Here is a 13,121-nt window from a genome sequence, read left to right as displayed (position 1 = left end):
TGAGATAAAAGTGGACATTATTCCCCATAACTTAAGACACCAGCAGCAATCACTTGTTGTTAAAAAAATGAACTCTGATCTTCAAGCTTCAAAAGTGCCAGCCAAAATGATTCTCACAAACAACAAAACAATAAATTACATGCTCACTTTGATGATTTCCAGATTATTGAAATGAAGCTATCTCATTTTTACAATGACATCTATTTACAACAAACTTTAAACTAATCATTAGCCATGGCTTCTATTCCTGTGTTGTTATTACCTCAGGTGTCCCAAAGGATCTATTTTGGTCCCTGTGATGTCTCTTGGCAACATAGTCTGAAAACACAGGATTAGTCACTGCTCCAAATTCCTCCCCCAGCTAACAGTCCAAGATGGTGCCAACCTTGATGTCACATTTTACCCAAACTGATCTTCTGATCTCATACCTAAGGATGGCTTTTCCATCACTGTAACCTTGCCCTAACTATGTGGAAGAATGGGTAAGGCTCTCACAGAAACATCTAACAGGACTAGACAGGGTAAACTCAGGATGCATGTTACCAATGACCTATGGAGTCCAGAACCATGAGTCACAATCTAAGGATACAGGGTTAGTCATTTAGGACTGAGATGAGGAAAAGCAAGAACAGAGTACTGAGTTGGTTAATCAGCCATGATTACTGAATGTTGGAGCAGGCGTGAAGAACCAAATGATCTACTTCTGCCCCATTCCCTATGTTTCCAACTTCACCCACTCCCAGCTCATATGCTGCTGCAACCTTCATTCATGCTTTCATTATCTCAAAATGTGACTGTCTGCTCTCTCACATTCAATTTTCTGTAATTCTGAGATCATCTAAATCTCTGCTGCTATGTTTTAGTATCCATCAAGCCTTAATGACCTATTACCTTGGAGCTCATTGACCTACATTAGTTCCTAATCAAAAAAGGCCTTGATTTTAAAAACTAACAATCTTGTTTTCAAATCTCTACATGAGCTCCTCCCTTCCCAGCAGTATCATCTCCTCTGCTCTGTGGTCCTCTGAGATGTCAGTGCCTGACAAATTCTGTTGACTTGACCATTCCTGACTTCAATCATTCGAGTATTAGTAGTTGCACTATATCTGCCTGGGTCCAAAGATCTCAAACATCCTATGTGCACCTCTCTGGCTGTCTACTTCATGTTAATGCAAACATATGGCAGACTGACCACAAGATTTTGATGACTGAGCTGTGAATCTCACGAGTAGCAGGGAGTTGTGAGGGATGCATATTTTGCAACACATCAAACTCTCTTCAATTAGAAGTTTCTCAGTTTCATGACAGATAGTACACAGGAATCCTCAAACAATGGTCACATGGCTTAGAGAATCATTATAAAAACATTGACTTGACATTCAGTTTGTAACCCTGACAATTGTATTCTGTTGCTCCACTGCAAAGCCATACTTCATATTTATAAATTTATTAACACCAATACTAAGCCAGTTGTGAAATTAGATCACCTATGTAACAATACAAATTGACTCAGCAATTCAAGTTTAAACTATTGATTTACCTCTCATTGTCGTACTATCTTGTCTCTTTAAGCTGCAGTTTAAATTCTTCACATCTCTTAAGATCTCATACAGGTCTCACTATTTTCCATTGCAATTATGAGTGAAATGATGAATAAAATTTCCTTAAATATTTTATGTTAAATCCAAAATGTAAGTTGTGAGTTTAAGAATGTATTAAGACGGAGGATCGAAGATGCCACTGGATCACAACGTTTAGCCAACCAACTCAAATTATAGCTAGTACTAATTAGATTAGATCCCCCAGTGTGGAAACAGGTCCTTCGGCCCAAAAAGTCCACACCGACCCTCCGAAAAGTAACCAACCCAGACCCATTTCTCTCTGACTAATGCACCTAACATTATGGGCAATTTAGCATGGCCAATTCACCTAACCCACACATCTTTGGACTGTGGAAGGAAACCGGAGCACCAAGAGGAAACCCACGCAGACACGGGGAGAATGTGCAAACTCCACAGAGTCACCCAAGGCTGGAATTGTGCTGTGAGGCAGCAGTGCTAACGACTGAGCCACCGTGCCGCCCTGGGTTTCCACTACCTTTTGCACTATTTGGGCAGGATTTCTTGGATCTGACTGAAGTCTTGTCCACTGGCTAGAGCAATAGTGAGAATACCCATTAGCTCCAAAGGGGACAGTCATTGAAACTAATTGCCCTTCAAGCATTTCAGTAGCCACCAGTAGGTCTTCTCTTAATTTGAGGAACACAGGGGGGGGAGGGGGGGGGGACCTGCTACTTACTGATAGCTGCCTGTCAATTGGAGGCTGATGGCTATCAGCATCACAAAGACTGGTGATAATTTTTTTTATTCATTCAGGAGATTTTGCCATCGCTGGCTAGGCCAGCATTTATTAAATATATCCACTGATCTTGGTGTGGTTAGCTCTCTTCTTGAATTATTGCATTCAGTCAGCCATTCGGTGATCCTAATGGCATTGAAAGCAATGGGTGATTGCCAGATTCCCTCTATTTTGGAGATGGTCATTGCCTGGCACTTGCATTATTTGCTACGAATCAGCTCAAACCTGGATTTGTCCAGGTTTGTTGCATTTGGACATGGACTGCTTTAGTATCTGAGGAGTAATGAGCGATGCTGAACACTGTGCAATCATCAGCAAACATCCCCACTTCTGACCTTATGATGGAAGGAAAGTAATTGAAGAAGCAGTCGAAGATGGTTGGGCCTAGAAAATTACGCTGAGGAACTCCTGCAATGATATTCTGTGGCTGAGACTATTAACCATGAACAACCATGATCATCTTCCTCTGCATCAGGTATGATTCCAACTGGCAAAGAGTTTCTCCAATTCATATTGACTCCAGTTTGCCTAGGGTTCCTTACAGCAATACTCAGAAACCAAGGGCAGTTACCTTCAGTTCCCCTTGAGTTTAACTCTTTTATCCATGAGGGGAGAGGGTTTAGCAGAACCCAAACTGAGTGTCCATGAGGCGGTTATTGTTGAGCTACTGGCACTTAATAGGACGGTTACTGACATTTTGTATCACTTCCTGATGATGATTGGTAGACTGATGAGCCAGGTAAGATTTGCCCTGTTTTGTGAAGAGGCCCCACCTGAACAATTGTTCAATTGTCCAGTAGATGTCAGTGTTGTGGTGAGCATCACTGCAGTACCTCAGGTTGGTGACAGTGATGTGAAGATTACATGATGGGAGTTGTGGGAACTAAGAGGAGAAGAGGCATCAGAGGCAAGGGACAAGGTTCTGGTGTTAAGTAGGCCAACTTGGGTGGCACGGTGGTTAGCACTGCTGCCTCACAGCACCAGAGACCTGGGTTCAATTCCCGCCTCAGGCAAGTGTGTGTGTGTGTGTGTGTGTGTGTGTGTGTGTGTGTGTGTGTGTGTGTGTGTGTGTGTGTGTGTGTGTGTGTGTGTGGTTTGCACAATCCCCCCGTGCCTGCGTGGGTTTGCCCTGGTTTCCTCCCAAATATGTGTGCAAGTTAGGTGAATTGGCCATGCTAAATTGCCCATAGTGTTAGGTGAAGGGGTAAGTGTAGGGGAATTGGTCTGGGTGGGTTGCTCTTCGGAGGGTTGTTGGGCCGAAGGGCCTGTTTCCACACTGTAAGTAATCTAACTATCATGGTGCCCATTACGATGGGGCTGGATATCATTCCACATACTGTACTGGAAGCCTGACCCACTTCCATGTCAAATCAGTCTCCCTGGCAAGTTTCCTTTTATTGTGCCATCTGTGAGCCTTTGAAAAAGCCTTCAGAATTACACTTCTTTATACATCACAAGAGTAGTATACAACCTCCTAAATATCTTCTAAAAGCTTCCTTCTAATTTACCGAGAAACTGATTACTGTCAATGTAAGACATAAATTGTTCTGTGTCACTTTTACTGCCATTTGCAGTAATGTAACATTAGTATACTCACAGATGATTGACTAAAAACACCTACCTTTTTGCGATTAGACTATTTTCAAGTAAAATGACACCAATTTATCAGTAAATCTTTCAATGCATTTCTCAAAATGCATGATAACAAAAATCTGAAACAGTACCTGATTGTCCTGGAGATGGGAACAAGTGTAAGCAACTGAGCTACAGAAATCATGGTTAATCTGAAACCAATTGCATTTATCTGCTTTTGCTTCATGTCCCTTAATATTTTTGAATACCAGTTATCTATTAACCTCAAATTTAAACCTTTCACCCAGTATCATGCAGAAAAGAATCCCAAACTTCCTTCCCTCTGTTTGCATCAAAGGGTTTCCCATATTTTTCATCTGAATGTTCTGGCTCTCATAGTTATACTGTATATCACAATCAGCAGAAATGGTTTGACTCTATCTACTCATCTTTTCCCATTCATATCTTGACAATTTGGATCTCATTATCCTTTAACTCCAGCGAATACAATCCTAGTTTGTGTAATTTCACCTCAAAAAATAATCCTCAGACTTCAAGTAGAGTCCATGCAGAATCCATGTGCACTTCCACCAAAGACAGCATATCCTTCCAAAAGGTCTGGTGCCCAAATGTGGTAAACCACATATGTGGTCTCTACCTCTGGGCAACAAGCTCTGAGTTCAAAATCCATTTCAGGACTTGGATGGCATGGAAGGTGTCATAACGCGATCAAACAGTCTTACTATCAATCTGTTAATCTTTCTGATGCGTTTCCTGGTCAGCTAGAACCTTCCGACATTAAAGGAGTGCAACACACAGGTTCTTGCCATGAGTAAATGACATGCTCATTCTAAGGGAGTAGCTCACACACTCAATCCAGGTCTGGTTTAACCAAGGTTTGTGCAATTGCAAAGTTTGATTTCTGCTCCCTTGTATGCAAGTCCTTCAATATAAAACTAAGCATTAATTTCCATACCTGTTCATGATATTTTAATATGCACATGAATTCCCATGTCACTTTGCACCTCCACTGTTGTATTCTACATTCAGTGATGTGCAGTTGGACCAGAAATTTGACCAAAAAAAAAATTGCTTTCAGATGGAACAAAATTTGGAATGCCATTTTGCACCCAGATTGCGCTGAAAACACAAAAAAATCCAGATTATAATTCCTTAAATTGTGTTTAAGGATTATGGCTTTTGTTTTCTGCATCCATTGCTCCCCTGCATGAATCGGGCTTGCATGTTGGAAAACGCTTTTTCAAAAACCACTTGAAAAAGTGGAAGATGTCACACATCCTGACAGAATAAATAACTATTGCCAAAAAAAAAATGAAAATGCAGGGAAGGGAGATGAGTTAGACGGAATTTTCAAAAGCCCTGAATAATCATTCCTGAGCTGTGTGTCACCTTTTCAACTTTGTCCAGCCAGTCTTTGTTGGATGCCAACTCAGCCATAAACGCTTGGTGCTTCTGCCATTTGGTGTGCAGGTTGCGAGCCTCATCGTAAGAGGTGTCCTGGGCGGTTAGCATCTTCTCATTGATCCAGAAAATAAGCTGGAAACAGAAAACGGGCAGTGAAAAATTTCCAGATGAAGGAACACTCCAGTACATCAGAAGGCAGGATTCCAAACTCAATCTAACTAACCATAACTGGTGAAACACATTTTCAGTGAATATGCTGTGGTCTCATACACACAGATAAAACACACTGCCACAGATGGTAAATGGGCAGGTTGCTTTACTTAATTTGTGATATCGATATTCAACAGCGCTTCAGAGAAGTCAAGGGATAATAGAATGTTTTCCTCTCCCTCAGAATTTTAGCAAGGTTTGATGAAAGGTTCCAATTCTAATGGGAGGTACACTAACAAAAATGTTATTTTTTTCTAACAAGCATCTTATCTGGATGCATTACAGTGTGATATGGCAACTGCTCTATCCAGGACCGGAAATAAGTACAGAGAATTATGAACTCAGCCCAATCCATCACTCAAACCAGCCTTCCGTCCATTGACTCTGTCTATACTTCCCACTGCCTCGGGAAAGCAACCAACATCATCAAAGGCCCCCTCCCATGCTGGTTATACTCTCTTCCATTGGGCTGAAGATATAAAAGTTTGAATACAGGTATGATCAGATTCAAGAACAGCTTCTTCCCCACTGTTATCAGCCATTTGAATGGACAATGTTCATTTTGATCTCTCTCTGCACCTTTTCAGCAGCTGTAACACTCTATCCTGCATGCTGTTCTGTTACCCTGATGCATAGTATGAACTGTATACAAAACACATAAGACAACACTTTTCACTGCACTGCGTACAGGTGGCAGTCATAATTCAAACCAAAGTAAATCATTCTTTTTCTCCCCCACAGATATTGCTCACCCTGCTGAGTATTTTCAGCATTTTCCATTCCTGTTTGAGAGGGCTTTGGGCTCATCAGAAAATTAATCATCGATTATTTACCTCCATACTTCCCTGCATGAGTTATGGGTATAAATCACAGATGGGCCTGAACTTTGTGGCTGCAAATCCACCGGCCACTCTCCCACATTTACGTAAAATATGGCATACGGAGGTGGTGCCAAAATGAGAAGCCGGTCTACAGTTAAAAAAAAACTATTGCCTAACAAAGGCGCATTCATATCTGTCCTCAAATGCTGAGATCTCAAAGTGCCAGCCAAATTTATAAAATCATGAGGTGCATGGACAGGGTAAGTTGACAGGGTCTTTTCCTGGGAGCGGGGGAGTCCAGAACTCAAGGGTGTAGGTTTAGGGTGAAGAGGGAAAGATTTAAAAGGGGCAACTTTTTTCATGCAGAGGGTGGTGCTTGTGTGGAATGAGCTGCCAAAGGAAGTCTGGGACAATTACAACATTTAAGAGACATCTCGATGGGTATATGAATATGAAGGGTTTAAAGGGATATGGGCCAAATGCTGACAAATGGGACTAGATTAGGTTGGGATAGCTTAGCGGCATGGATGAGTTGGACTGAGGAGTCTGTTTCCACGCTGTACATCTCTATGACTATAATACATGATGGAAGTGTAAAACATATTCACAGTTGTTGCTGGAAAGCAACATGAATTGTTGAATGCATGAGTGCAGAATGAAGTGTTACTACAGTAAACAGATTACTATCACAAACCTCTTGACAATTCTGAAGAAAATGTTGAAGATCACGATTGTCTTTCAGATGGGCTGCCACTTCTTTTGCCTGTTTCATATTCTCTTGGTACCTGGATCAACAAAAGAATCACTTTAAGAATCTGAATCTAAAGAGTCATCAATGCCTTTTGATCATACACTCGATGAGCTTTGTATTCTAAACATTCAATTTTTACCTTTCCTTGATAGCTTGGATCTTGTCAACCACTTTGACTTTAAAGTTATTGTCCTCATTAATCAACTTTTCTCCTTCATTAATTGTCCCAATGATTTTCTCCCTGTTGGCATCCATGGTTGTTACAAACCCTTCATGTTTCTTGATCACATCTTCAGCTGCCTCCAGTGTCTTTGGCATTTCAACGTGCACTAAACTGTATTCCTGTGGAAAAAGTCAAAGTTTAGAGATATTTTGTAACATTTATGAATATTTACCATTTGCATTAGACATCCTTTTGGTCTTGAAAGTTTAATGACATTTTCCTTTTTCTTTCCCCCAATTTAGACTTCCATGTCTAGGTCATTTACACTGTGTACAATTGTGAAGATGACTGGGTTACATACCCCCATATCTTTGCCATTGCCACTACATAACCAACTGGTACAAGCAAAGCAAAAGCTGCAAGAGGTCTTTTCTCTCACCCAAGGCTGTACGCCTGCTCAGGTTAGAACCACTGCTTTAGGCGACCTGGGTTTGACTCCAGCCTCGGGTGACTGTCTGTGTGGAGTTTGCACATTCACCCTGTGCCTGGTTGGGTTTCCTCTGGGTGCTCCGGTTTCCTCTCACAATCCAAAGATGTGTAGGTCACGTTAAATTGCCCATAGTGTTCAGGGTTGCGTAGGTTAGGTGCTTTAATCAGGTGTAAATGCAGAGTAATATGGGAATGTGTCTAGGTGGGTTACTCTTCAGAAGGTCGGTGTGGACTTATTGAGCCTAATGGCCTGTTTCCACACTGTAGGGATTCGACGATATATTTTAATTCGGACAGCCCTCTGGTGGTCTTTTCGATGCTTATGTTCAATGCATAACTTACGTTAAATATGCTCACATTCATTATTCAATCCAGCCACATTGGACAGCAAATTGAAAGAATAACTGCTACAACATTGTGATTTCTGGCAATATGGCGTTAAGTTTCCAACATAAAACCCGGACACCTTGATTTTTCAAAGTAACTGTTCCTTATTCAAATCTGTGTAATGCAATGACTAATGACAAAAGAATTATTTTCATTTGGCTTCCTTCAGCCTTTTTTATTGTTTGCTGTCTAGTACCTAATTTGTGATTGTATTGGCAGGAAATAAGACTATGCCAACAGTATGAAACTAAATCCCAACAAATCAACAACTCGCTTCTCACTGGTCTTCTTTGAGGTTTATCGAACATTTTATGCAAAAGCTCTTCTTGCCTTACTGTGACTGTGTTTTTACTTATGAACTTGTTTTTAAATTAAAAACCTTGGCATTATTTTTCAGGTCAATGGAAAAGGAAAGCTGACATAATGAAAAAGAGGCTGCTGTGAATGAACTGGTTTTAGATTAGATTACTTACAGTGTGGAAACAGGCCCTTCGGCCCAACAATTCCACACCGACCCGTCACTCCTACATTTTACCCCCTCACCTAACACTACGGGCAATTTAGCATGGCCAATTCACCTAACCTGCACATTTTTGGACTGTGGGAGGAAACCAGAGCACCCCCACGCAAACTCCAGTCAGTCGCCTGAGGCGGGAATTGATCCCAGGTCTCTGGTGCTGTGAGGCAACAGTGCTAACCACTGTGCTACCGTGCCACCCATAGTGCTTCTAGGAACCAATAGCATCCCAAAGTGTGGACTAAATTTAGCTGTGAAGGTAATGCAAAACATTGCATTGTAGAATTTGCTAATGCATTTAAATATCCATGATCACTTTTTTTAAATAAAAATAGGAAGTGTTGGAGAAGTGCTGGTCTGATGAGTTCAATATGAATTCTGTTCAGGTAAGAGTCAACTTTGTTTCTCTCTGCCCCAGAGGCTGCCAGATTTTCTTCAGCACTTTATGCTTTTATTTCAGACTTCCAGCATCCACAGTATTTAGTTGCAATCATTGGAAAAGTATTTATGATAAGCATACAAGATCTCAACAAATACTAGTCAACTGAGCAACATATTCCTAATTACATTCTTAAAGGCTGATTGGTTTATAAAGTGCAAGACATTGAAGTATGGGCAGAATAAATTATCAACGTGTTCCAAACTGCTATTAAATTTTCTCCGATGCCCCCTATATTTCCACTTCCCAAATGAATAAATTACATCTTTCCTTAACCACCTGAATCTTAAAAAAAAATCAGTATTGCATTTTGCCTTGTTCATCAGAAAAAGATGCATGGTGCAGTTGCAATCTTTTTAAAAATGCATTAATCCAAAGGAGGTTTAGTTTACATCATTTACTATGTTGATGCTATATGCACTCTGCAAATGAAACCTTCCTGCAGAAACACAGTTTCGTCGGATGCTGCAATGAAGCTCCCTAAAAGGCAAGCTTTCTAACTTTACTTTGCTCCTGAGTCACTTTGCACCTTAAGATTTTACTTATATTAAACGAGGTTTCACTAGATAGCTGAAAGTAGCACACACTAATGCTTAGCAGGTCATGTGATTGCAAAACATGACAGTACGCCAGTACCTGATTGCGAAGGATACTGTCTGCTTGCTTGCTGTCTCGGAGGAACTGCTGATACCCGTGAGACTGAGACAGAAGATTTTTTCTGTTTTCCCACATCTGAAGAAGTTCATTCCAACCAGTGTCCACTCCTTCCAAACGCTGCTTTAATATTTGAAATTGCGGGTCTGTTTCACCCTCGGTTATCATTTTCCCATTCTCCTGTATCTTCTGGTATTCTTCCAAATTGCGATCTATCTCATTTTTGATGGCGTTATGTTGTCGGAGGAGAGTTTCAGCTTCAGGCAAGGAGTTTGGCTCATCTTCAGAAGCGATAGCTTTTTGTGATTTGGAGAGCCACAACTGGAAGTCATCCAAATCCTGTAGGAATTTCTGCAGTTTGCTGGCCTCACCAAGTGATTCCTCACGACCTTGAAGAGTGTGTTTCAGTTCGTCCCAAACATCATTGATTTCCTTAAGCCGTTTCAAGATATCTGCAGCATGATGAGGATGCTGATCTGCCAGTCTGTGGGCCTCCTTCTGCAACTCTGGAAGTCTTGATTCTATGGCAGCTAGATCTCTCTCGATGCCACACAACTTCCTTTGAATGGCTAGGACACCGGGTAGGTCTTTTTCCAAGCTCTGAGTTGATTCGATGAGTTTGGTTTTCTCACAAATCCAGACCTTGGTTTCATCACACTCAAGACAATAATTCTGAAGGCTTAATGCAGACTGAACATCATTCTTTTTCATATCTACCAACTTCTGAAACTGCAGCCATCTGCAAATTATAACAAGATCAGTATTATTTATAAATATTCACTTCAAACAGAAAATAAATCACCATCAGTTTGAAAGTATCTCAAAAGGGGAAATTTTACTGCACACAATCATTGTCAAAATAAAGAATCAAAATATTTTAATAAACCTCTTCAGATTTTATTAGATTCCCTACAGCGTGGAAACAGGCCATTTGGCCCAACAAATCCACACCGACCCTCCGAAGAGTAACTCCTCTAGACCCATTTCCCTCTGACTAATGCGCCTAACTCTATGGGCAATTTAGCATGGCCAATTCACCTGACCTGCACATCTTCAGACTGTGGGAGGAAACCTGTGCAGACACATGGAGAATGTGCAAACTCCACGCAAATTGTCACTCAAGGCTGGAATCAAACCTGGGTCCCTGGTGCTGTGAGGCTGCAATGCTAATCACTGAGCCACTATGCCACTCATATCATCACAATTCCTTTACATACACTGAAGCAAAGCACATCTACCACCTACAAAGCACAAGTCAGAAGTGTGATGGGTTATTCCCTACTTACCTGGACAGAACACTCAAGAAGCTTGACACATCCAGGATAAGGTAACTATTTGACTGGCACCATATTCTCAAACATCCACTCCCTCAATCATTGACATTCAGCAGGAGCAGCAGTGTGTACCAGCTACAAGGTGCACTGCAGAAATTTATGAAGGATCTTTAGGCAGCACCTTTCAGACCCATAACAACTTTCATCTCAAAGAACAAGGCAGCAGGTACATGGGAACCCCACCATCTGCAAGTTCCTCTCCGTGAGAATAATTTCAGTCCGAGGCAAATTCTGAAGCAGTCTTTATTCATACGTTCTTGCAAGCCTGGGTGACCACAAAATAGGCACACCCGATCAGGAGGTTGCATTACAATTTATACAATTCAGTTGAGTCTCTCGGTACTCCCCTTTTACCTCATGTGACAGTTGTATTGCTCTGTGCATCTGCTAATCTAATCGGCTTACCACATCTGTCTGTGGCCTGTTGTTAGCGTGCAACCCTCCCCTTGATAGCTGGGTCTTATTACTTTTGCTGACGCAACACTGGGTCTTATTTGGTTATCTTGTTCATATTAACTCCCTATGTGCATCACAATTGCAACGGTCATGTCAATACATCTGTTTCTACCAGTCGACCACCTCCCTTTATGGTTAGTTATTTCTTGGTATACACCCTCATGACTCCACCTTACGATTTCTGCAGAAGATGCAGCTACTTGTAGCTGTTCGTGCAAGCATATCTAGCTTAACATACACACCCCACCCCCACCTCATGATTCAGCCTTATGATTTTTGCAGATACAACAACATTTGCAAGCGCCTCTCACACTTTCCAAGCAACTCACCATCCTGACTTGGAAATATATCATGATTCCTTCACTGTTCAAAATCCTGGAACTGCCTTTCTAACGGCATTGTGGGTCAACCTACATCATATGGACTGCAGTGGTTCAAGACAACACCTCGTCAGCACCGTCTCCAGGGCAACTAGAGACAGGCAATAAATGCTGGCCCAGCTAGCAATGTCCACATCCCATGAATTAATAAAGTCAATTATTCTTTTATGACAGTATCGCATGAGGCAGCCCTGTAGCTCAAGAGTACTCAAATTCTCCTGTCTGGAGAAAACTACCGAGAGAAATAAAGTCAGCAACTTTGGGGAGTGCAATATATTGGAATGAAATGTTGCGGTATCGAAGATGGGATTTCACTCTTCGTTCATTATTAAATTCATAATCTTGATTAAGGTGTGGGAGGCAAGGTATTGGCAAAAGACAATACCTCACAGAAAATTAAAACAAAATCTTTGTGGTGCAGTCAAATTCTCCTACAAGCTTTATTATGTCCATCAGTCTCATCCATCCTTTTCTACTTTCTTGCTCCACCTTCTAACAACAGCTTTGTACACAAACTACGCAACAGATTAATTATGCAGCTGTACGAAACACTATAAATATTGAGAGCATACTTTAGATTGCTATCGTTTCAAGTGCACAATGCAGCAGTGTGTTCAACGCAAGGATTTTATTCAAGTAAAATCGAGACGTTTGCCTAAAGTATGTCCCCTTCATAGTAGAGATCACAAGACGACAGCAAAATTAGAACGACATTCCTTAACTTTATTTTCACTTTACCTTCAGAGTAAGTTAAGGTATAATTACAGTAAACTGCTGCGATTTGCAGAGGCTAAGTTTCTGCAAAAACTTTCCTAATGGTAAACACATTTCATAATCAGAGTCAGAGTCAATTTAAGAGATGCCAACCACCCAAAGCTTTGACATGCATAGTGCATGGAAAAAGATAAATTAAATATTTTTTGAAAAGCAAATATAATGATGTTTTTTTGGAGAAATATTGTGATAAAGTAAGAAACATCTAACTTTTGGCACACCGATCCTTGTTGTAAGGTTCACTGCACTGCAAATTGTTTGAACAATGAGAACATATATACAACATTAGCAGATGACACACTTGCGGTCTACACTTTCCAGTATGAAAAATAGCTTCACCTAATATTTCATCCGCATCTTAACCTGCTTCAATATTATTATTCATTTTCAA

General features: G+C 41.0%; 1 protein-coding gene across 7 annotated transcripts in view; it reads right to left on the bottom strand.

Moving 5' to 3' along the window:
- Positions 1–13,121, bottom strand: part of LOC122553773 (spectrin beta chain, non-erythrocytic 1-like) — a 332,898-nt gene that overhangs the window by 89,794 nt on the left and 229,983 nt on the right. For all 7 annotated transcript variants that reach the window (XR_015757960.1, XM_043698081.2, XM_043698085.2 and 4 more), the window contains 4 exons: positions 9,769–10,525; positions 7,277–7,479; positions 7,081–7,171; positions 5,341–5,487 (listed from right to left, as the gene is read on the bottom strand). Coding sequence is in view for 6 of the 7 variants with exons in the window: in XM_043698081.2 (XP_043554016.2) it covers positions 5,341–5,487; positions 7,081–7,171; positions 7,277–7,479; positions 9,769–10,525 (1,198 nt within the window). In the remaining variant the exon portion in view is untranslated. The remainder of the gene's footprint in view (positions 1–5,340; positions 5,488–7,080; positions 7,172–7,276; positions 7,480–9,768; positions 10,526–13,121) is intronic.

This window comes from Chiloscyllium plagiosum, unplaced genomic scaffold (genome assembly GCF_037043375.1).
Source record: "Chiloscyllium plagiosum isolate Xiang-an unplaced genomic scaffold, Cpla_swu_hap1 HiC_scaffold_8, whole genome shotgun sequence".
NCBI classification, from domain to species: domain Eukaryota; kingdom Metazoa; phylum Chordata; class Chondrichthyes; order Orectolobiformes; family Hemiscylliidae; genus Chiloscyllium; species Chiloscyllium plagiosum.
The sequence above is the reverse complement of the archived record's forward strand: the minus strand, read 5'-3'. Positions and strand labels throughout refer to the sequence as shown.